The sequence below is a fragment of the Pelodiscus sinensis genome, chromosome 2 (genome assembly GCF_052426305.1).
Source record: "Pelodiscus sinensis isolate ZL-2025 chromosome 2, ASM5242630v1, whole genome shotgun sequence".
Taxonomy (NCBI): domain Eukaryota; kingdom Metazoa; phylum Chordata; order Testudines; family Trionychidae; genus Pelodiscus; species Pelodiscus sinensis.
The window spans coordinates 228250047-228275588 of record NC_143053.1 but is presented as its reverse complement, the minus strand read 5'-3'; the positions used below and the strand labels follow the sequence as shown (position 1 = coordinate 228275588).

At 42.0% G+C, this 25542-nt stretch overlaps 1 protein-coding gene across 1 annotated transcript in view; it reads right to left on the bottom strand.

The window, feature by feature from the left end:
• GAD2 (glutamate decarboxylase 2) overlaps window positions 1-25542 on the bottom strand; it is a 58816-nt gene that overhangs the window by 26393 nt on the left and 6881 nt on the right. Inside the window, exons 5-8 of the mRNA XM_075922541.2 lie at window positions 21295-21385; window positions 19929-20041; window positions 13596-13711; window positions 2811-2890 (exon numbers count right to left, since the gene is read on the bottom strand). Of these exons, the coding sequence (XP_075778656.1) occupies window positions 2811-2890; window positions 13596-13711; window positions 19929-20041; window positions 21295-21385 (400 nt within the window). The remainder of the gene's footprint in view (window positions 1-2810; window positions 2891-13595; window positions 13712-19928; window positions 20042-21294; window positions 21386-25542) is intronic.

Sequence of the window (25542 nt, the reverse complement as noted above, 5' to 3'; positions counted from 1 at the left end):
ATTGCTAAAATACATGTTGAAGTACAGTATGGATTCCTCAGCATGGCAAAATTCATATACAAGTAAGTGATTAGTTAGTTCCCAGGAAACCCAAACACAGCTTTTATAATTTTCCCTTGAATTTTTTTATGAAAATGAAACACATACAGAAATGTAAACTAAAGTCAGCTGCAAACACTGTCAAAATTCACATAGGAGCAGGCAGTACATCAGTCCCCAATATAGCCAACATACATGTTGGACCATGCAAAAAAAGTCCTCAGCAGAGGCAAATACCTCAGGTTCACAGCAAGACAACTTATAGCATTACCAAACTACATGGAGTAAACCAAATGCTACCATTACCAATCCACATAAATAGGCAGGAGCATGCAGAAAACCAGCCCCCTACATTAGCAACAATGCATTTTTGCTTTGGGCTGAAAAACTGCATGATCTTACGAATTAAAAAAACAGTGCAAACCAGTTCCAATATAACATAAATACAGGCAGATTTTTACTAGGTATGGCTCTGGATGGGCGGTAATGGACTCAGGCTAGATAAGCATCCAAAAGTTCAGCTAGATCTGCAGCCAATATAATCCATATGCTTCCTTCAGAAGAGCTACAAGAACATCCCAAAACTCCTGCCTAGTGCTTTTAGGAGAAGGCCTCATGGCCTGCTATGTTTCTTTGGAATTTTCGGAGAATGGATGAGAAACATGCAGTAACTCTGCCATTTTCTTTAGAACAAACACTAAAGCAAAATAAATCAATACAGTAAATCTACACAGAATTTCTACAAGAAGGGCCAGCTTGTGACCCCAGTTACATTAATTTGGTCCTTAGTATCTAGAAAAGGCAAAGCTGTTGTTATGATGTGTTGGTACATCAGGAGTTTCTTACTCATTGTTCACACTGTCTTTAATTTTTATGCCAAGAGTACTCGACTTTTTGGCACTAGAGAGATGAGATTATGCATCAATATCCTGTAATTACTATTCCAAATTGCTTAGGTGATTTTCTTCTTTTGATGAGATGTTCAGAGCATTTTGATTTAGTCAGGCCTTCCATTTAAGATGTACCTATAAACCAGTCAGTAGATACTATAACAATGATAGTTAATGGCTCCTAATGAAAGGCAATTTTTATCTGAAAGCTCTCTAGATCTAGCGAGGAATTTTCCATCAGGTTATGTCTATACTGCAAGACTGGGAACGACAGGGGCACCCTGCTGAGCAAAAGATAATGCAAATCGCACTCTCATTTGTATATCTTCTGTTGATCCTTTTTGCAGAAGAGGTTTTGCCACTAAAAAGCCTGGTGTAGACGGGGCCATTTGTTGGAAAAAAACCCCTTTTTCGCAAGATCCTGTAAACCTCATTTTTTGAGGAATAAGGGATCTTGCAAAAAAGGGGTTTTTTTTCAACAAATGGCCCCGTCTACACAGGGCTTTTTAGTGGCAAAACCTCTTCTGCAAAAAGGATCCGCAGAAGATATGCAAATAAGAGCACGGTTTGCTTATCTTCTGCAAAAAATATGGCAGTGTAGATATAGCCTCATAGGAGGGGAGGAGGTGGGGGGAGTTAACCTGAAAATGCAATTTCCACAAGAACTGAAATTTCTGAGAAAAATTTGTCATTTTTGCCAGAATTTCAATTTTCTGCCAACAAAAATGGTTTGTTGAACTGAATCAAATTGTTGTGTTTGGGCCTGTTTGCTAATAAGCTGTGAGTGGGCCGCATGAGTGGTCTTTCTTCATCTCAGTGGGTCACAAGGTTACAGTAATCAAGGTGGTCTATCAGGATAGGTTAGTTTTGCTAACTGGGCTTCCGTAGCTAGAATTAGTGTGTGTGTGGGGGGGTGCCGACTGAACCATAAGAATGGCCATACTGGGCCAGACCACTGTCCATCTATCCCCAGCATCCTGTCTTCTAACAGTGCTTTGATTGGATGCACAGGGAGTGCAGGGCTCTCACAGTCAATGTTGTGTGTAATCAGCACACACCTCACTACATGTGCCCTTGCTTTAAATGTGTGTCACTTGAGTATTACCAGAAGGGGGAAAAAACTGCATGGAGGGAAACCAAAGCAATCTGGCAACCCTGTGTGTGGGCAATGGTAAATATCTTGTTTCGTGGACCACACACAGAACTCCAATGGGTCACATGTGGCCCTCAGGCAGCAGGTTGCCCATCACCTGTGTAGTGTCTCCTAGGCGCTGCGGTTTGAGAGCCTCATGTTCTCATTCTCCTCCTCGGGCTAGGTGCAGCTCCCGTGACACACCACAGTTCTCTCCTCTGGCATTACTGCCTTGATGCTTTATGAGACATGTGATCCAGTCAGACAATCATAAACAAAAATAGGGCATGAGAGCCCCCCAATTACAACTTCCATGAATTACTGATGGATATACTTCCATGCTTAACCGACTTGAAATCAGACAGTTCAGCTCAGCTGGACAAATCAAAATTGAAATATTTCTTTTTGAGAATACAGAAATATTTAACTTGGAACAAACCAAAGTATTTCACTATTTCTGAATCAAAATTTTAAGGCACTTTCCATTCCATGAAAAACAAATGTTAAAATGTTTCCCAGGGAATGAACATTCTAGTTTTCAAGCAGCTCTCGCTATCAGTTGTGGTAGAAGCTGGGATCAAAGCACCAGTGCCTCTGCTGGTATAAAGTGGTTTAGATGTACTGAAGTTAGAGCTATGCTGACTTACATCAGCAGATGATCTGGTCCTACATGTTTTTTTCTTGTGTTCACAGCTTGACCCCTCCCTTAGTGCAGTATTGTAAGGAGGTATAAAGAAATCTGTACTTACCTTTCATCACATCTAATCAGAATCACACTATCGGTGCCAATCCCCAAGGCTGCAGCTCCCTTCTTCACAGAAAAGTGACTCTGAAAAAACATATTTGTTGTTTTATATTATGTTTAATATTAGTTTAATCCAATTCAATGAAAAACAAAAACCCTGCAGTTGTGTAGTCTCCTTGAAAAACAACCCTATAAGAACAATCATTCTATTAATGTAGTTTTTCAGAAACTCACCTCTGACACTTGAAATTTTATATCAGTATTCCCTCAGCATTTGAAGCAAAGTTAATAATTCTAAAATTATTTTACTCACAATAGTAACACTATTATAGCTGATTTCAGAGCCAAATTCGGCCCTGCTAACAAGCTCACTACTTGCACTGACTTCAACGATAGTTGCCTCTGTGCATCCCTCACTAAATTTGACTCACTGTACTTAGACCATTGGGATGCCCACTGGCATCTCAAGTAAAGTGTGTTTGTTACATGGCCACTTGCCAAACAATATCAAAAGCCCGAAAAAAGGCCTGTAATTGAGGATAGGCAAAGACAGAGGCCTAATTCTGATTTCATGCCAGTGTAAATCAGTCATAAGTCTACTGTAGTAAATGTAGTTATAGTAGTGTAAGATCAAAATCAGGAATGTTATTCTTACTGCATAGGATAAAAGAGAATATTGAATGTTAGGAAAGTAGTTACATCTAATTTCCCTTGACTCCTGCATAAATGTTTGTAATTTGGGGTTCCAATTTCAGAAATTCAATCAGAATCACTATCATCATGGTGCAGGAATATATCAAAGTGTACAGCTGAAAAATGGGTTTTGATCAATCTAAAACTGACTAATGAATCTGTCTAAAGCCTTTCAGTTTTAACTACAAATCACTAAACTTAAAAAAAAAAGTAGTAATACAATTTTCCTAGTGGAAATCCACCATTGAATTCATGATTAGGATTAGCTATAAATCTGAAGACTCTGTTTGCCAGTCAGTATATATTAATATTTATATATTGATGGAAGTTATGGGCATATATAACTTAATGTAGTCATAAGTTCCTAACACTGAATAGTGAAGCAGAGGGAACATATTTGTATAGTGTACAGCAGCATTAGTGTAGGGCAAAGAACAGAAACAAGATAAATAGCATACTAGACTTTATCATGAAGTCATAGATGTTAGAGAAGGAAAAGACACTAGGCCATATAGTTGTCCACTCCCCACTTCCCCAGTTACAGGATTTTATCTTGCTAAACTTGTGAGATGGAGATTGGGATTTACCTTCTCATATATGTGGGACTAACAGACCAGAAAGGAAAAAAATTGTGCTAATGTGTGGTCAGGATGTAATATTTTCTATTTTGAAAAATAAATTATTTCCTTAATATTTAGGGCTGAACTGTGCAACTTAAACATTCCCTTAACATAACTATTTATGGAATAATGTTTGTGCATGTTACATTACATGATTTTTAGTAGACTAAAGAAAAAGTGCTGATTTTATGAAATAATTGATTTTTTAAACCCTAAATTTGTTCCCTCAAAGTGACATGAATAATTGTTTCAGTAGTGTCTTATCAGGATCATACAACTGGCAGGATTGCAACACTGATTTTCTCTTGTAGGATAAGCAATTTGTTTTTCTTCACTTATATTCCTTAAATCAACAGGCTTTTATTAATTAGTTTGTTCACTCTTCTCTGTCAAATATAAGAAATTGACTCATTGGATTACAGTTGATAGAAAGAGGACTTGCATTTCTTGAAGACAATTATAAGATGAACAGAGATGTGCTTATTACACCTATCTGGGAAACAGTTCATGAAAAGGATGCTGATAATACTATGCTAGAGACTAGCTCAATGCTGAGATGAGCAGCATTATGAACTTTAAGGCTGTGTCTAGACTGGCAAGTTTTTCTGCAAAATCATCTGCTTTTGTGGAAAAACTTGCCAGCTGTCTACACTGGCTGCTTGAATTTCCACAAAAGCACTGACGATCTCATGTGAGATTGTCAGTGCTTTTGCGGAAATACTATGCTGCTCCCGTTCGGGCAAAAGTCTTTTTCCAAAAAACTTTTGTGCAAAAGGGCCAGTGTAGACAGCAGAGATTTGTTTTCCACAAAAAAGCCCCGATCATGAAAATGGCGTTCGGGGCTTTTTTGCGGAAAAGCGCGTCTAGATTGGCCATGGACGCTTTTCCGCAAAAAGTGCTTTTGCGGAAAAGCGTCCTGCTAATCTAGACACGCTTTTCCGAAAATGCTTTTAATGGAAAACTTTTCCGTTAAAAGCATTTCCGGAAAATCATGCCAGTGTAAACGTAGCCGAAATGAACAGCTCTCAAAATGGAATTCTGCAGGCTGTCATAGTTAGCCATAACAAAATCACTTTTGAACCAACAAGTACTGAAGTTATCGATGGTGCATGAAAGCAGTTCTCTGGGAGGCCTTGTGGCCCCCATGCTGAGCCCATCAGTGCCATTCTTTGGTCAGACACAGCATTGCATAGATTCTGCTCCGATGGGCATGGTGGTCAATCTGCCCTTCTTGTTCTAATCTCTATTGCCCTATTCTGGAGGCAGGGATATTAATTTCCGTCCCACTGGAGTGCATAGCCTTCCCCTATGTTTTGCAGGGATTATCAGCTCCTGGTCCTCAAGGAAGCCAGAACTCCCTTTGGCTCTTACCTCCCTATTAAGAGGCAGATAGGAAACACAGGTCCATTCACTAACTTAGTTCCAGCTCAAGGTCCTTAACTCAGACAGGCAGGATCAGTTCTTATCAATTGTCTTGCTGTATCCTGAGCTCCCTCACTTCTGCAGGTTTCTGCAGCCTGTGGTTCAGTTCATCCCTCCTTTGGGTTGCTGTCACCCTGGGGCAGCATCACACCAGCTTGCTGGCAGAGCCACCTTGCTCTGGACTGCTGGATTCTCTGGCAGCTGCCCTGCTTCTCGACTCTCTTATTCTCCCAGCTGCCATGAGGAGGGCAATCAGCACTGGCTGGCAATTCCTGAATTCATTCCTTAATTGCTAGTCCCACCTGGGTTCTATGCCCCAATGGCAAGCTTATATGCCTAATGATATAATAATATTTCTTGGTTAAACTGAAATTTCCTCTGTGGTGCGTGACTGCAATATACCAGCATGGCACACTGATTAGCTATGCCAAAATTATCTATTCCAGCCCTGTAATCTGTGCTCTAGTCCCCACTTCAGCAAGCCATCCCTCTTCAGCAAACCTCTTTAGCATGTTTTTAATGTTAAGCGGTTGTATAGCTCTAACTGACAGAGTTTAGCACGAGCTTAAGTGCTTCAATGAATAGGGATGGATTTTTGTGTGCTTACACATTTGAATTAGGGACCAGGATGTGTAAAATGCTGACTTTAGTGGCCATAGAAGGTGCTCAGCCCCTCCCAAAAGCACTCAGCATCTTCCAGAACCCCAGTGGTTTGCAAATAGGTATTTGCATGCAGCCCAGCTCTGCATGCTGTCATGGGCTGGCTTGTCCAAACCATGGCTGAACCAAGTGACTCCACCCAGGCGCGTTGCCTCTCACAGGCCTGTCGTCTCTTTCGTGAAAGGGGAAATGGTGTTCAATCCTGCCATGCCCCAGTTCTGCTCAGCAGGGTGCCCCTGTCGTTCCCAGTCCTGCAGTGTGTTTCATGCAGCCCTTAGTGCACATGTTAAGAAACACACCTGGGTGCTCTTGGCTACAGTCAGAAACGGGCGAGCTTTTCCCCTCCAGATTCATGAGTCCACTCTTGATGTAGGGTGGGACTGTGAGTGCCTCAGAGGCCTAGCTTCACAGGAGTGGAAGGGCGATCAACCAGCTGCTTTCCCTCCCTTGTGCAATTGTGCAAGAGCACCTATGGCAGCAGCCCCTGACAAGCTGGGAGGACGGGATACCCTGGCCTACCCAGAAGAAGCAGTTTCCTCTTTCTGGCCATATGGCATGAGCAGCACTAGGGAAGGTTGTTTTCATGGAGGCACAGTCTCCCTAGCATCTCTTCCGAGGCAATGTGGCCATGCACACTCCAACCATGGAGCCCTGTGATAATGCAGCTTAGAATCCAATAGGAGGCTATTGACATGACCCTTTGACCAAAATCCCAAGCGCAGGAAGACTCTGTTGATCTTTACACAGATTGGAGAGGAACTGTGAGGGTGTTGCTCATGAACAGTTCCCTAAAGTGGGCAATATAAGAAAATAATTGATTTCCTCCATCTATTTATAAACCTCAACATATGTTGTAGGTGTGGTTATGTGAAAAGAGTCCTGTATGCTATTTAGTATAATGTATCAGTTATATCGGAAAGAGCTAAAGAACTGACGCTGCAGCATTAAGTGTAATTCATTGGCTTTAACATCGGCAGTATTACAGAGAGGATGAATTTGGCCGATTATTTCACACTGGGTAAAATGAAATTGCTTCTGTAATTCTTCTATCCAGTAGAAAATAAAACCTTTCAGAATGCCATAAAAGAGGAAATGTTGGCTTGAATGGATGACCACTAGGAAGAAAATTAAGCCCATATGTTCAAAAGCTATGGCCATGCCTAGCAGTCCCTTTTGCAAGGCATCGGTAGGCTGACAGCTTGAGAAAAGTGCATGCAGCTCTGAGCATCTCACTTGCCTGAAAATTGCTTACAAATTAAAGGGACATCAGAGATGAGGGACAAAAGCAATTTAGGGATAAACAGTGGGAAGAAAATCAGGCCAGAGTTTAACACACAAAAATGCAAGTGCAATTCAAACTTCTGAATCTGCACGTGTGTATGCATTTGCTCAATTTGTGCAGACAAATAGTGCACAGTTGCTGTTTCATTCTTGTTGGTCTACTGGGCTACGTCTAGACTGGCATGATTTTCTGGAAATGCTTTTAACAGAAAAGTTTTCCGTTAAAAGCATTTTCGGAAAAGCGCGTCTAGATTGGCATGGACGCTTTTCCGCAAAGCACTTTTTGCGGAAAAGCGTCCGTGCCGATCTAGATGCGCTTTTGCACAAAAAAGCCCCGATCACCATTTTCGCAATTGGGGCTTTTTTGCGGAAAACAAATCTGAGCTGTCTACACTGGCCCTTTTGCGCAAAAATTTTGCGCAAAAGGACTTTTGCCCGAACGGGAGCAGCATAGTACTTCCGCAAGAACACTGACAATCTTACATGAGATCGTCAGTGCTTTTGCGGAAATTCAAGTGGCCAGTGTAGACAGCTGGCAAGTTTTTCCGGAAAAGTGGCTGATTTTCCGGAAAAACTGGCCAGTCTAGACACAACCATAGTGTTTGTGAAGGAATTGTTTTGGATACTCCAATTAGCGATGGGATGAAACTGAGCATAGAGAGAGTTTGTCAGAGTATTAGGAAAACTTTCCTCACAATGAAGACTACTGATTACTACCAAGCACTCAAGAATATAGTGGCAGATGAGCAGATGGGGTGGGAATGGGGGAGGGGAGAATAATACTTTGACAGAGGGATGGACAAAATAACCCTAAGGTTAAACACGTTTAGCTGACGGAGAGGGGTTGGTGAGAAATGGAGTCTTATTGTTAGCATTGTATTAGATTGTTGTTGGATTTTGTAAAGGAAGAGAGAGGGAACCCCATACTTCCAGGAGGCAATGCAACAGCTATCTATGTCCTGGGTTTGGTTGTGGGCTGGGGAGAGCCTGAAAGCTTGCTTCTCCCACCCTGAGAAAAAAGTGAGTTGTGAAGGTGGTAAAGAGAAATTGGAAATAGACAGAGTCATGCTTCCACCCACCTTATAGGTAGAGCCCTGCAACTCCATAGATATCCGTGGGTATGCACATCCACAGAGGTGGATGTGAATATCCATGACTCATTTTTGTGGATACAGAAGTGAATATGGATACAAATTTAATATTTGTGCCGGGCGCTACTTATGGGCTGGCTGCATCTGAGATAAGGGAGTGTGCAATATCTGGTAACGGGCTGACAGAGCACACTACCCACTTTGACTTGACACTCCATTACCGGAAGGAAAGCCCTGCCTCCCAGAAAGCATTCCACAGGGCAACAAAGATAACTCCAAGCCTGAAGAAAAGACGGTACAAGGCAAAACCAAAGCAGTTGAAGTTATTCTCACAGGTGATAGACTTTGAGCTACCTTATGAAGGGATGCCAGATGTACGAGATACTTGTTTTATGTGAACAAGAATGTAAAGTTGTGTGAAGAAGGGTTCAAGAGAAACCTAGATTTATTTCTTAAAAAAGATATGCTTAAAATGTAATAGTGAAATTTATACTATTAAGGGTATAGTATTAATGCTAAGTTATGAGAGTAGATTATTACTCAACATAAAATCACAACATTATAAGGTGACCTATTCTTATCTTACATGATTCTTGCTTTAATATATAGATGTCTAAGATAATGACAGTCAATATTCTGGCATAGTTTATGGATTCATAAATCATTGACTCCTAATTAAGGATGTCTGAAACCGAGGGGGAAAAACCTTATAATGTGATAGCCAATGCTCATTTCTATTCTGGTCTGGGGAATTAGTCCCTCATCACATAAATACTTTGTGAGGGGGCTTAACTGGGTAGGGAATTAACTCACAAACACTGGGCCGGGTGGACAGACCATCAGAGAGAAGCGTGTCAGTTGTAGCTCTGTGCTCTCTTTGTAGAGACTCTGGGACTTGGCTCCTCTGCCTTAGTCTATTTAATGGTGTCGCCCTCCAAGGCACAAAGGATACAAAGATGCTTCCCTCTGCGGTCCCACCCAGGCTTTAAATGGTGTGATGGGCCTTATGTGGGCTCTCGGCACCAGGTGACTTGCTGTGAATGTCTACCAGCAAACGGTAGCATTTACTGCAATTACCTATTGAAATGGAACCCTCCCAGGGTATGTGCATGCTAGTTCTAGGTTCGTAAATGCTCTAAACACACTGAATACTAATATTATGCTGTTTGGGGGGGTATTTCATTTGCTACGGCGAGGAGGTTAGCAGGCACTTTGTTAATGTTGGGGGAGGAGATGTTATCATAATTCTGTGTCTTTGCCTGACAATCAAATGTTTGTACCTTTTACATTTCAAACCCTCTGTCCGCACACAGCCTTCCTTAGGCAACAAAGTCCAAGGCCAACATCTGGTTTGCTTTGGTTTATTTGTGGAATGCTCCAAGGGAAATTTGTACCAGTCTTAAAATGGAAGCAAGCAACCATATAGCAACAAGGCCCCAATCCTGCAATCTGATCTGAGTAGGAGTGGACTCCTATGCTCCTATGGAACCCCACTGACTTCAGCTGGACTCTGTGCTGGTATATGATGTAAATCCATTGATTTAAATGGAGTTATTCCTCAATCAAGTTCACCAGTTTTACTAATCCTTGTAAATGAGGTAATCTACTCAGTGAATTAACAATGATTTCAGTTTGCATGTTAGGAACAAAGCTACCTTTCTTTGATGGTGAAAAACAGAATCCCCGCCCACTTCCTCCTTGACCCAAATGTACAGCATATGGTTTACGTTGAAGGATATACGGACCCAAGTGCAAAATGAAAAAAGTAATAATTTGCTTTGGAGAGGGCCAGATCTATAGGACCAGGCATTCGATGGGCAATTTAGCTTAGAGGAGGGGAGATATCTGATCCTGAGATGACAGTCCAGTCCCAGGGAGCAACTTGCAGAACCCATAGGGCTGCTCTAAATCATGCGAAATGCCAAGATCCCCAGGGGACTGTTCTGGCACATGGGAATTGATGCAGCACAAAGGTGTGTTGGACAACTTTCCCCGCTTCTCCTTGGCCTATGCAATACTCCCCTTACTGTGTAAGGAAACATCTTAACTGAACACTTAAAGCCTTAAATTAAACACTTAAAGCCATGTTCAGTCTGCTTTTCATTGCCAGAACAGCTCATAGTGCACACAGTGGGATCAAAGAAGTGGCCCTGTGTCTTGCCTTTCACTGGGTTTGAAAAGTTATATAAAAATGAAATTTAGGTGGCATCCATGATTTATACCTATGAAGGATCCATTTACAAAATCTGCTCTCTCTTACTCCAGACACAAAGCAGCAGCATTGATTTAAAGGCAGTTAATTTGCATCTAGTGTGAATGAAAGCCACATTTGGCTCTAGAAAGCTGTGCCAGTAAATATATAACATTACATTTAGCTCTGGTGTAAGCAAATGCAACTTAATGGAGTTTATACCAGGCTGAATTTGACCCATAAAGTTGTAGGTTAGCTGTAGTAGTGTCCTAAATGGTAGAGCAGAGTAGAAGTGATGCAGAGTCAGAGTTGTGTCATAATATTGTACCGAATAAAAAGGGTCTTCTCACTGAAACAAACTCTAGATGGCTGCTTATTCAGTAGCTCCAGGGGCCAGACTGATTTCAGTGTAAATCTGGAGTAACTCTATTAATGTAACAATGGAATTATGCTAGAGTTACACTGGTGACTGACTGCTTGTGCTGACATTATTGTCTTGGATTTGCTTCTGTTGGATTTTTACTTCTCCCCTGACACATCATCTTTATTCATCTAACGATATATATATATCAATTTTATACCTGGATTTACTATTCCATCACAAACACAGACTGAGGGCTGATAATGTCAAGTGTATGGAATGCTCACCCTGTAGCACTACTGCTTGGTAGTGGAACACTGTTTGGAATCAGAGAGAAGCTAACGTCAGATTGAATAATATTACATGGACAAGAAGGCCAGTGGGGTGCCCTAAGATCCAAAAATCCATGGGTGTATTCTGATTCTGAACAACACTTCTATTCTGAATAAGAGTAGGTTGCTTGGACTATGACATATCTGGCATTCTAACAGTTTCTATTTTACTTTAAAATAAATAAATCCGCAAGATTTGTATAATGAATTATGTGTTAGAGGACTCAGTCCCAACAAACTTGATTTCACCAAGCAATTTCCTAACAGGCATACTGATGGATACCGTGGGATACCGTGGGAAACTATAGTTAACTGGAGTAGTTTGAGTCCTGGAAATGGGGATTCTGCTTTGTTATTAGTGGTTTTGCAGCTGTTCTATGGAAGTTGTAAATAACTGTAATTTAAGACCATTTTTTAAAGTATAAATGTCAGCTCTCAGGGATTATATTACATACTGTGGTAACATACTTGGACTTTGGAATACTTTTTAATCACTCTAAGTAGCAATAAGTCTGCCCCTTAGTATGAAATCTTAATGATATTAAGAGTCATTTCATTAATTTGAGTATAATAGTTTGGGTTTAATAGTTGATTCATTGTGCACTGTTCCTGTTCTATGAACTATTGTTAGCTTACATAAGGACCAGGGAGAATTATTATTTTAAACAATCTTCTTTATAAGAATTTGTTTAGTTCCTAGTTTTCTATTGATTATGTGTCCAATGGGCTTAAATTGCAGCAAGGGAGTTTTAGGTTGGACATTAAGAAAAACTTCCTAACTGTCAGGGTGGTTAAGCACTGGAATAAATTGCCTACGGAGGTTGTGGAATCTCCATCATTAGAGATGTTTAAGAGCATATTAGACAAGAACCTGTCAGGGATAATCTAGATGGTGCTTGGTCCTGCAATGAGTGCAGGGCACTGGACTTGATGACCTCTTGAGGTTCCTTCCAGTTCTATGATTGCTTCCTGGCCCTTTTGGAGAGTCATTATTATTATATGGATTATTTTTCTCTTTGCTTGCTCTGGGGCTAAATTCTTAGCTCAGTTGCTCTGCAGTGTGGCTCCTGCAGGACCATCTAGTCTCTGCAGGCATGGGAGTAACCACAGACACTGAAAGGGGCCTTCCTCATAAACACCCATGTAACAGCTTTGAGGCCACTTAACCCTTCATCCTTCCTAGCAGTGGAAGCTCCAGCTTTGACGATTCACAGTACTCTGTGTGGCAGTGAGATCTTTGAGGATGATGCCTGGGGAGGCACTGAGTATGTGCAGTGCTTCTGGTGATGCCCTAGTAGGTAAAGGTTCGTCCTTATCTAAAGGCAATCACCAGGAGGGACATTACAAGAGGGAGCATGAAGTCTGGCTCTGTCAATCTCTTTCTACCCTCTTCCCCTACTATAGCCACGGGGGGCTTAATTCAATCCTAAAGCCAAACAAATCCCACAATGCAGAGACAAAGGGAAACTCACTACATCTCCCACACTTAGGGCAGTTATGTTTTTTTTCTTCCACATATCTTGTGTATGATGCCACCTTCCCCATCCAAGCACTGGTTAGCTCAGTGCACAGTCAGTGTATGCAAGTGTCCAGGCATATGCATCCCTTACTGGCAAAGAAGCTGGGCTTAAGCTTTGGATCATGGAGTTGATAAATCAAAGGCAAAGCCAACCTACCCCTACTTCATGTATGGGCATTTCACTATTACTGTCTTCATGCATGTTATAAGCTTGTTATTAAATTACAGCAGGATCAATATCAGCTACTGATGTTTGGATTTACAGAGTTTTGCTATTTCCATTAGATTGATGTAAACAGAGAAATCATCACCAGTGTATTATAGAGCCTGATTCTGAGCTCATTCACACTGTATTTCACACAAGGATTTACACTGATATAGGTGAAAGCCATAAAGACACAATTAATTATAGACCCTGCTTTATAGCATCATGCATTTCAACATCAAGCATACAGTATATCCCTTCATGTGTAACAAGAAACAAGCCCTTTTTATTCCCAGTGAGAATATAACAGAAATGAAGCCAGGTAACTCTGAATCCCTTCATCGGGTATTTGTTCTATCCTGGTTTAATTAACAAAAGCAAGTTTAGCAAATTGGATAAAATAGAAACACATACATGCTCTGAAGTGAGGGCAACCAGCCTGGGGATAGCTGCCATTCCTTTCTCTTTGACTTCTGGGAACATCTTGAAACGTGCAATCAACATAGCATACATGTTAGATATGGCACCACCTGGAGTCCACAGTAATACACTGTTATTTTTCTATGAATTATTAACATCATTTCAATACAAACTATACTTTAGTTACAATTTCTCCAACTCAAGTTGCTAGGCAGAGGAGCATGAATGGTTCTTACTCATTGTTCCTCTAATTGGGGGCATAGATCAAATGGGTTTATTTACACACTTTCCAGGCTCAAAGGCAAGGACATATGTGAAAAGTTAAGCTGACCAAAATGGGGTTGTAGCCTTGTCCCCATTCTTGGATGCCACATCCCTTCATTCCCCAAATGTATCCATCTCTTTCCTAAGAACAGTTGTATATGCCATTAGTCTGTATTATTGTGATGCTCTGACCCCCTGTGTGAGAAGGCAAAGTGTAAACCATCACTGGGAAAGTTGCCAAGTAGCACTTGAACATGACATACTCTCTGCCCTCAAAGACTCCAGCATCTGTCCCACTTTGTGTGTCTTGGCTATGCCACAAGGTCAAAGCATTAGAGCAACCAGAAAAAGAAAAGAAGGATATCGGTCCAACAACTGTTCTTTTTATTTTAAAACCCTGTCCTCTGAAATGATTTTTTTTTCATGGAGGGGATGGAGCGGGATTAAATTTCTCTAACAATATTATAAGAAAATCACTTTAATGCATTGATTAAAAGCATCAGTTTCAAGTGTCAGCTTGATACACCTAGGCTAAAGGTGAACCTTATTTCCGTCTACGAAAGTACCTAATGCTTATATTAAACAATTTAGACAGAAACACAGTAAAAGTTTGCTCTTCATTTTCTTTCATTATTTAAAACGCTGTAAAATGGGTCTGTAGTTCAGCAACTAATAAGTAAGATCTGGATATGGCAAAACAACCTATTGTTATTATAGATATATAATGGACCCTGGGTTAATGTTCCTCTAATCTTTTCCATCCATACACAGATTTTTCCATCCATGTGCAGAATGAATTTTGTTATGTGCCCGAGGCATGTGTGAATGTACACCACAAGTAGAAACACAAAACTAGCTGTGGGTGCTCTGCTAATCATCTGAATGACATTTGAATCTCTCCTGAGTAGCAGCACAAGCACATAGCTTAAAGGGAACACTGACTGGGGTCCAGGTTTTATAATAATTCTGTATTTGCTTAATCATTGTTTTAGGTTTTAAAATGGTGAGTCAGATTGTAGGCAAGCATAAATAAGTGTAACACCATTGAACACAATGGAGTTACATCACATTACACCAGCTCAGGCCCTGATTTGGTACATTTCACATTATTTTGGCTTTTTCTTTTTATCACTGTGAACATGGAGTTAAGTATGCAATTCCACAGCCCACCAGGAATTGTGCTTGCATCTTAATTACTAACTGGTACCATAGTTCAGAGTTTTCTTTAAATGAAGACTAATCTTCAGTGTTTATAAGGAGTGGATTTCATTCTGCTCTCACTTGCATTGCTGTAAATGAAGATTAGCTGCACTGTAATGAATGGAGTTTCACCAGCGTAAAACTGGTGAGAGCAGAAGCAGTCTTGTAAGTGATATATTTTCCACAACTCCTTGTGAGGTATGTAGGTATTTTTATGTTTATTTGGACAAAAGAAGAAATTGAAACAGGGAGGTTGAGGCCAAATTTACATCTCTAAAGTATTCAGTTGCCTGACTATGAAATTAGGTGCCTAAATTAAGGCATCTTAGTTTGAGAAATTTGGCCAATGACTTGCAATTAGTGTTAACACCACACATAGAATGTAGGTGTACTCACAAATGGACCAATTCTATCACTTCCTTTATTATTTATCAATTTAGAATTACATTTATGAATAGGTCTTAACCTAGGCTCTCATTTTTACTGGAACATTTTTATGCTCATAATTAATTGTGAGTGCCAAAGACACCTGAAAAAGTACAGCTCAAAATCAGGTCTCAGTATATATGGTCAATTGCAGAGAATGGATAGAATTGCAGACTTATCTTCACAGCAATGAGAGCTTTATATAAAAACTATTCTGTCCTTCAGAGATGGAGGGATTAGTCCTAAATGGATGGTACAGTACCCTGACACAGAGAAAAAAAGGAAGATAGTTTTGATTATTGCCTGAACAAGCAGATCTGGCACAGTAGTGTACTGTTTCTTAAGCAGTGTGAATTATAAATAAGTAATCTGCTTTGATCAGAATCATATATGAATGATGCAGGACTACAGGTTCCAGACGACCAGGGCAAATATGCACTCCAGAAAACCAGGGAATGTGGAGCCCCTACACACACCTCCTCCATTTCCCTTGAAGCTAGTTTCTCTGCACTGGGAAGAAAGATTCCTATTCAGGATGGGAAGGCTATATCTAGGGGTACTGCTACTCAGAACAGGAGCCTCATTTTTGTGGCTAAATAGATTATTCACAGAATTTGACCAATTTGGCATATTCTGGACCCACCGAAATCTATGGCAACACTTCCATTGACTTTAACTGGGCCAGGATTTCTCCCACTGGTCACGTGGTTTGCAGGTCATTACACTTAATATAACCACCTATCAGATATCCTAACTGAAACAGGCCCTCTACCTAAATGTGCTACTCTTTTAATCTAGCAATAAGGGTATATCTAATTGTCATCCACATGACTACTGCCCTGCCCATTAGGTTGGTACTATCCAAGCAGTGTTGCTATTAATATATCTTTGCACTCTAACAGGACTGCTCCATCACGTAGTTTGAAAAATTAAAGAAAGTCTTTAGGCTCTATAAAAGCTGTTTTATTAGTTGTGATTTAATGGCTTTGGGGCAATGGTTTTCCTACCTTCTCCCCCAAGAATTTTTGAGATTTAATTTTTTTTCCAACCTGGATCAAGATGTAAATTAACTAAAATTTTAAAACAAAACATTGTTTCAAACTGAAAAAAATAAAGTTTTATTTTGAAAATGTTGACATATCCTGTTTCCAATTATTTTTCAAATCAGGATATCCATCAATACTGACTCCTACACACAGTTTTGGTTTTGATTATTCTGTATTTTCTGCGGAAAAAAATTTCATCTGAACATTCTTGGCCAGCTCTAATTGTGTTTGCAAACACTGTACATGCAGCCTCATTAACTCCCTAGGAGACAGCCTTTTCCATAGTGCCACCTCCTGATTAATAGTGCTCTACTAAGAGCAATTAGCTGAGAGGCAAACACAACCATACAGTATGTCTCAGGTGTAACAGAAGGGATTGTATGCAAAGCAGAAACAAGGAGAAACCCACAAACAAAACCTAAAGTAGCAGTTAGTGGGACATACTGTTAACTAGTATGGCACCATGACCTGGTGAAATCCTCTAATCTAGAGCAGCAGTGGGCAAATACCGGCCAACAGGCCAGATCCAGTTCACCAGGGTTAGCCCTGGTGAGCCAACACTGCTATATTTACCTGTGCATGCACAGGTACAGGCTCTTGCAGTTCCCATTGCCTGCAGATCACCATTCCTGGCCCATGGGAACTGTGGGAAGCAGTGTCCCAGTCTGTGCTGTCTCCTGCAGTTCCCATTGGCTGGAAATGGTGATCTGCGGCCAACGGGAGCTGCAAGCACCTGTACCTTTGGAGACACAAGTAAATATAGCAGCGGCAGCCAACCGGGGACTAACCCCAGAGAACCACCACCATCTTATTGCTCACCCCTGATCTAGAGGATGCTTTTAGAGGCAGTGAGACAAATTCAGATGTGATATAAACAGTGGTATAAGTTCCACATTGAGTGTAAAATTGGTCAGAAAAGATATGCAAGTAAGTTTAAGTGGTACCTGAGTGTTGGTTCCCTTTTCTTTAGTTTATCTTTGCTTGCCTTAGAGGAGACAGTATTGTCTAATCTAATGAGTAGGCCACTGGCCTTCTGTTCTCAACTCTGCTACAGACCAGCTGTCTGACTTTGGGCAAGTAACTTCACCTCTCTGTGCTTCTATTTTCCCTCTTACTCTTTATCATTTTTATTTAAATTGTAAAATCTCTGGGGCAGGGATTTTCTGTCACTGTATGTTTGCACAGTGCCTCAGGGTATGTCTACACTACCCTCCTAATTCGAACTAGGAGGGTAATGTAGGCATACCGCACTTGCAAATGAAGCCCGGGATTTGAATTTCCTGGGCTTCATTTGCATAAACCGGGCGCCGCCATTTTTAAATCCCAGATAGTTCGAACCCCGTGCCGCGCGGCTACACGCGGCATGGAGTAGCTAGTTCGGATTAGGCTTCATTCCACGAGGAGTACAGCTAGTTCGGATTAGGAAGCCTAATCCGAACTAGCTACTCCGTGCCGCGTGTAGCCGTGCGGCACGGGGTTCAAACTAGCCGGGATTTAAAAATGGCAGCGCCCGTCTTATGCAAATGAAGCCCGGGAAATTCAAATCCCGGGCTTCATTTGCAAGTGCGGTATGCCTACATTACCCCGCTAGTTCGAACTAGCGGGGTAGTGTAGACATACCCTCACAGAACAAGGCCATGAGCTTGGGTAGTACCTCCAGGCACTACCATGATACAAACAATGAATAATAACAATAGAACCCTATTGTTGACTGCTAATCCACTACTTCATCTACCACTTGAATGTTACACTTGCTTTGCAAATACACTGAATGTCAAATCATTGCAAGCTACAAAACTTTAACACTTACACGCAATCTTTGACCACCTCAACATCCAACATACAACTTACACTACAGCTGATTTGGTCCAGAGACTGCCATGGGAGTTCAACCAACATAGTTCAGGCTGAATTTTATCTATGTTCTACAAATAGTATAGAGCCCTGCATAATATTGACTTTCAGAAAGGCACAATCCCATCCTCCTGCCTTACGTCAGGAGAAGGAAAGTGACCTTAGTGTAATGAAGGATTTGCTCCTATTTGTACACTACTGCTGATGACACTGTAGCTTACAGTGTCTCCCCCTTTGTCTGCTTAAGCCCTTTCAGGTTTTCACTTTCTGCATGTGAAGTGCTTTGGCTGTGAGAAGGTAGACATGAACAGCAGCAGGTTCTGTGTATTATGAAATAAAACTCCCCTTGCTTCAATAGTGATGAGGTCAGGTTCATATAATACTATTGAAATGCTCATTAATAATAAGTGATATAAATTTCCCTTCCTCATTAGGTTTGAAATTCACCCCTGTGCAAAGGACCAGAACATGGCTCATGAGTCACTTAAGCAATCTTGAAAGCATGTGATTTAGAGTTTGTATTAGTCCTCTGCACAGGAATGAACTTTTGAGCTCATCCATGTACATGAGGGCAGGCTCAGAAGTAGCTGTGACAATTAGTTGTACAGTCTACTCATCAGGTGACAGTCAAAACATCTTTCCCTTCCACATCTAAGACCATTGAACTTTTCTTTCCAGAACAGATTCCTCCCCTAGGGGGTCCTCACGTTGTTGTGAAACTGACAAGCCAAGGCAATCTATCCAGTGCTAAGTCTTTGTCCCTTTTCTGGCTAGTTTCTGGGGATTTGAGAGATAAATATATAAGTAATTTTAAATAATAACGTTTCAGAGAAAATTGGGATGTGACGACGAGTGTGATGCGAAAGATTAAATTACATGCTAAAAATAATCAGATGGCTCCAGGAAATAGTGCTTGGCACTGACAAGGATTTCTTTCCTGATTTCTTGACACATTGATTTGCCTTGAAGAAGCTAGGTCTCTGCTCCTGCAAGCACTTGCACACTTGAATTACACATATGAGCAGTCCCATGGAACTCAATAAGACAACTCACCTATGTCAAATTATTCACATAAATAAGGATTTGCAGGCACTGTATTTACTAACAGGGATACTACATTTTCCTGCATACTTAAATTTCCACTGTAATGAGGGAAGACATCAGAGTGTTTCTCTGTCTCATTATTAACACTATATTCTTTTATTGTATGTAATCCATAAGAATGTAGGAACATAGCAGAACTGCAGGGCAAATGTCTCTTCTGATTATTTTTCCATGCACTACTCTTGCTGTTCATAATGCAGTACAGTTTGCTTGAAGGGAGTATTCAACAGTGACCGACATTAAAGTCCCTAATAATTACATCCCTGAATTTCAAAAATGTGCAGTATTTTTATCCAAGAGAGGACAGTGGTTGTTATTAGTGAGTGACCTCTTGAAACTGTGGATTTAATTGTATAGACTCGTTAGCTAGTTTACTGATAAATCATGTCATAGCATACTCTGAAATATAAAGAAAGCTTGAAATATCATATACCAGGTGAAAATATCCCATCGCCACAGCCCCCTGGCCAGCCAATCATTTCTCTCATTTTCCTTAGCGTGACATATTCCAAAAGTACAAACACTGGAGCAATTTCATAGGTGAACCTGAAATGTAGTAATGGCCATATTTTATTCTTTTTATTTAAAACATTACATTACTAATTAAAAGACCTACATGATTGTTTCCATTGTCAAACCCTGAATTTATATTACATATATACTGTACAGTGTACAAGTCAAAGAACAATATTTTGCAGTAAATGTGATTATTTTCTTTCTGCCTTGAAGTTGAAATGTTTACAAGCCCACTCCTGTGAGGTGCCGAGGACTCAGTTCCCATTGACTTCAGCAGTAGTGGAGCTGACACAGTTTCCTGCAGGCTCACATGACTAAAGTGTGTTCAAGAGCTATTGGTCAGAGCAAGGCCCTTCACATGCATATCTAATCTCACTGAAGTCAATGGGACCTGTACATAAAACAAATCATGTGCATACAACAATTTACAGACCTGGGGCTGATCCTGCAGCCTTTTGCCACTTAGATAGTCTCACTGAAGCCAATGGCACTAACCCACATGAGTAAGGCTTGCAAGGTCAGGTTCTTTTGTAAGCAAGGGTATGTCTACACTGCAAGCTTCTTTCAGAATAAGCTATTCCAGAATATATCTTCCAGAAAAGCTTATTTCGAAATAGAGCGTTCACACTTCAGGAAAACCTCAAAATTAGTCTGAGGCAGGCTCCCTTAATGTGGATGCACTATCTTGATTTAGATCCCCAGGAGGCATTGGGGAAGAATAATGGCCTTTAGAATGGCCCTGGAGAGGAGATATTTCGACATAGCAGAAGTGGAGTGTCCACATACACCCTCTTCCAAAAAAGCTTTTTCTTAAGAGGTATTATTCCTTGTGGAATGAGGTTTACCAATGTCAGAAAAAGTCCGCCGTTATCTGAACTTTCTTTCAAAATAACGCAATTGCTGTGTGGATGCTACGGCTGTTATTACGGAAAAATGGTGCAGTGTAGATGTACCCCAAGTCTATTTACATAACAGCATCTGTCAGTGTTTCCATTTCACATTTTACATATTTACATATTTGTGTGCATAAAATACAAAATGCTTTTCCCTTCATTTGCAGGAATCTTATCAAAGCTGTCGTTTTATTAATGCAATTAATGTTTTATGGGAGACATGCAAAGCAGTTTTAAAATAACATGATGGCTGTCCTAAAATTTAAAAGGCTGAGAAATGTTTTTCCTGCTAGTTTCACATAAAAGGCTTTCTTTCACATATAGCAAATACTGCAGAATCTAATTTTAAAATTAGCCTACATAACGATACTGGCAAATTCAGCTACTTACATATTAGTATTTGCTGTTGATGTCAGCCAATCTGCAGCTAATCCAACCATGTCCAATCCAGTTGAAAGCTGATTGAAATATCTAGGATGCCCTGTATAAAATGGAAAATGTATTAGACGTCTGATTGAATGAAATTGCTCATTACTGATTAGTGTATTTATCTCAGGGTTTTTACACAACGGAAAAGCATCATCAATGTGTGAAACAGAACTCCAACAGATTTCTCGTAGCAGAGACATTATGTTCCCCTTTTTTATTTCAAAATAAGTAAAGCAGGAATAATGAAGTAGGGTTAGGAATTATAAGCTCTATTATTTTCTGTTGCTTTCGCATTTGTTTCGAAAATTACCATGATGCTGCTGCACTAAAATAGCTATTTGCCTCTGCATGTGTGTCACATGTCACCGACTGTGCTTTTGCTTTGGCTTCATTTAAAAGGCATGCACAACACACCATCTGAAGAGCTTGCCACTGCTTATAACAACATCAGTGATGGATGCCTAATGATTATAAAAGACGGGGCAAGGAGAAAATGGAACACTTTGCTGACTGCTTTGCACATGACTCAGCGGCTGATGATCGTACAAATATGGCGTGGATTGTGGTAATACTTGTCATTTCTTCCCTGTCAGAATACAGTTACAAATAACAGAGCTTCCTCGTAATTGTGATTTTAAATAAACTTGACAAAAGGGAACATTGGAATGATGTGTGAGAATATATTCAATGAGCTGGATAGTCCAGTTACAAGGTTTCTCTCACGGACTTCTGGATTTTTCTAACCTCCTGTCAGAGACTTTATTTCAAAAATATGCCCGGAGCTATTAAAACCGGGAATACAAATAACATATTAGAGTTCCCTTGACTAGGCATGTCCTGCCCCCTATTTAGAGATACATGGTTTTGTTACCAGCAAGAATTTTGAAAGATTAGCAATTACGTAAATATCATCTCATTCAGAGGAAAGCGTTCCTGCTTAGACAATACCTGTCCTAACCCAATGACTTCAGACTAGTGCTGACTGCACGGGAAACATAAAATACAACAGGGTAATTGAAGAAATGCCAACAAAACCCAAGAGAAAACTTATCTCCTAGTCTCCTGTGGCCTGTTATCAGGCACATACATATGGCTAAATGAATTGTGCTGAGAATTACTCACCCCCCCTGTCAGAGCATACAAAAGCTGAGTAATTGGGCTTTGTGGCTGTAAGAAAGTCAGGGTTGGAAGTGGAAAACAAAAACCAGCTCCAGCCACCCCTTAATCCATGGACAAGCACCTTCAATCCAACCTTGCTTCAGCTGCTATACCATTTTAAGGCCTGAAATAGCAGCCCTCACCTCTGCAAGGATTGCTGTCCTCTGGTACATCATAAGCACAGATCCATGATACCTTTCTCTGGTCAATCACTATTTCCCTCTATCTTTGCAGCTGGCACAGAGCCTAACCCACTGATGCTCAGGGGACTTGAGAATTCCCATTATGACTGGGATGGCCCTATTGCTCCAGCCACACAAACATAGCACAGTTATTCAGCAATGTGGCAGGACCTTGCTCTGGGTATCTGCCAGCAAGTGATTCTAGCCTCACTGGAGATGTGATATTTTCTGGTAGCTTTCAACAATTCAGGGCCAAATCATGTCCTGCCTCAGGGAACTCTCAAGGGGCATCCAGCTGGGAGTCTACGGTGAAGCCCTGGGGAATAACATTTGGTGCATTTCTGCAGAGCCCGGAGTCTCTGGCCAATCCCTACCTCTGATCTCCAATAGCAGAATTGCTCCCTAAGGAACCCTGTGCTCAACATTTTCCTCATTCACAGCTGGGCCTCTCCCAATAGTTGTCAGAGGGGTGGTGCTGCAGAGAGAGGTTCTCCTCCAGCCCTAGCTCTGCTTGGTGCTGGCTCACCCATACCCCCTTCAAAACCAGAGTCCTTCATGTATGTAGCTGTCTCCCCGGGATCTCCTCAAAGTGAAGGTGGCAAGCAGAATGATGTTTTCACTTGCCATCGCTTCAGCAAAACTTGGGCCCCACTCTCCATGGATAACAGGGAGGATATAATCCAATTTGAATCACAAATCTCAGATTATGCTCCATTATTGGGACTGCTTAAGGTCCTAGAGAGACTGTAAAGTTCTTTCACCCTATTGGGTGGCCCACATAAATGCTGGCTCATTGACCACATAAGCAGATCTTGCTTGAGGAATTAGTAAAAAGCAATAGACTGGTGCTCTCCTACCATATTACAGGGCTATTAACACTTGTTTAAACTAACTCAGCGGTTTCAGCAGTAGCCTGCTAAACCCAGGATTATGAGCTCAATCCTTGCAGAGGCCATTCAAGGATTTGGGGCAAAAATTTGTCAGGGATGGTACTTGGTCCTGCTGTTAAGGCAGAGGACTGGACTCGATGACCTTTCAAGGTCCCTTCCAGTCCTAGGAGATAAGATTAAATTAATGGAGATTGCCTAACTGAAGGAGAAGAGGACTGAAAGTAATCTGGATCCTCTAGATCCCGTGGTCACCAACCAGTAGATCGCGAGCTACCAGTAGATCTCAGGGGCTCTAAGAGTAGCTCTTGAGCCCTCTCAGAACTGCGCACCTGCGCAGTACATTTACATTAGATTTCCTCATGTAATGTAGGCGGGGCTTCAAGGAAGGGGCGGGGCAGTAGATCTTCGCCTGTTCTGAGACTTAAAAAGTGATCTTGGGTGTAAAAAGGTTGGAGACCACTGCTCTAGATACTAGCCTAAGGTTACAGCTGAACAAACTGATGTAAGAAATACGGCCATGGTAGTAACACAGTGATTCAAAGTCAGAGCCGGCAATGCAACCTCAAGGCACTGACAGCCCAGCGTTTGCCCCTTGCATTCTCTGCTATTTATTTACAAGTCTTCTAATGCCCTCTAATAATGAAGTGCGTTTGCAGCTGCGTCTACAGAAGAGGAACAAAGGGAAACGGGCAGCACCCGCGCTCGCTCTCTCCCTCCCTCTTTCTCTCCCTGGGCAAATCAACCAGCTCAGGCCCCCTTTGTATTCGCCAATAGCCCTGACCGAAAGCAAAGCTGGACACACACTAGCTCTTGGTTTGCTGGCGTTTCCGTTACTTTCTACACCCCAGCAAACTCCGGCAATGAGTCGCCGCGCTGCAGACGCCACTATTCCTAGAAGCTGAATTGTACTGGACCAACAGAAGAATTCGCCCCAGCTTTGCACCTGTCTGACGCACTGAGTCAGGAAAGGGGGGAGGCCACGTGACATTACTCCCCAATCACAATTAAGCAATACCCATTGACTTGTTTCCGACAATCAGTTGATACTGAGTGAACAATTAGACTCGCTAGTGCTCCGCTGAACTCAAAGCGGGAACAAAGCCTGGGAAACCGGCTCTGGCTGCAGATTAGGCGGCTAAATCTGTCAATTAACGTGTGTCCCCAGTTGTTTCCTCTGCTCCGTTAGCAAGCGCACCCACTGTGCTTGGCCCAAACTCCCGAGACTGCTTCGGGGCACACTCGCAATGTACCCAGCAGCGCAGACCAGAGCTTATCGTAAGTCCCCTCCCAAGCGGCGGCTAAAATACACCGCTCCTCTGCGCAGACAGGCAGGCACACGAGCCACTCGCTGGGAAACTGGCCCGGCCCGGGGTTAAGCGCGCACATCGGAAGGCGGCTGAGTCGGTTTGCCGACAGCCGTTCTAGCCTCCGCAAATGGGCTCTCCAGCCGAGCAATGAGCGCTGAGGCTCGGCCAGGGTCAGAACAAGTCCAGGCATCCAGTTCCGAGGGCGACCCGAGCCTCAGTGCCCTGCCCGCCCCCAAACATTCGCACCACTCGCCATGCAGCAGCAAAGCACGTTCGTCTGTGGCCTGAATCCCACTCCGCCCCCAAGCCCCGTCGGACACAGGGCGCCGAGTCACGGTTCGGAGCGGACCCCCGGTGCCTTTGTTCGTTGCCTGTGGCCGAGCTGGTCAGCTGTGGGGCTGGAGCCCCGCCACACCAGAGCCAGGCCGAAAGGGAGCCTGTTTCCGACCCCGGCCGCGCCTAGTACTGCGCGTTGCGCTCAGGTGCCTTATTTGCCACACCCTGGAGTCATGGCACAGCGACCCTTTCCCACCTGCCACGGCCAGGATTTCGTCCTACCACGCCCAGCCCGTTGCACAGGGCAGAGGGCTTCGGCGTGTACGCAGCGCCAGCCCGGGATTCGTATGAAATAGCTCCTGGCGGGAGCAGGACTCCTGCAATAGTGGCGAAACC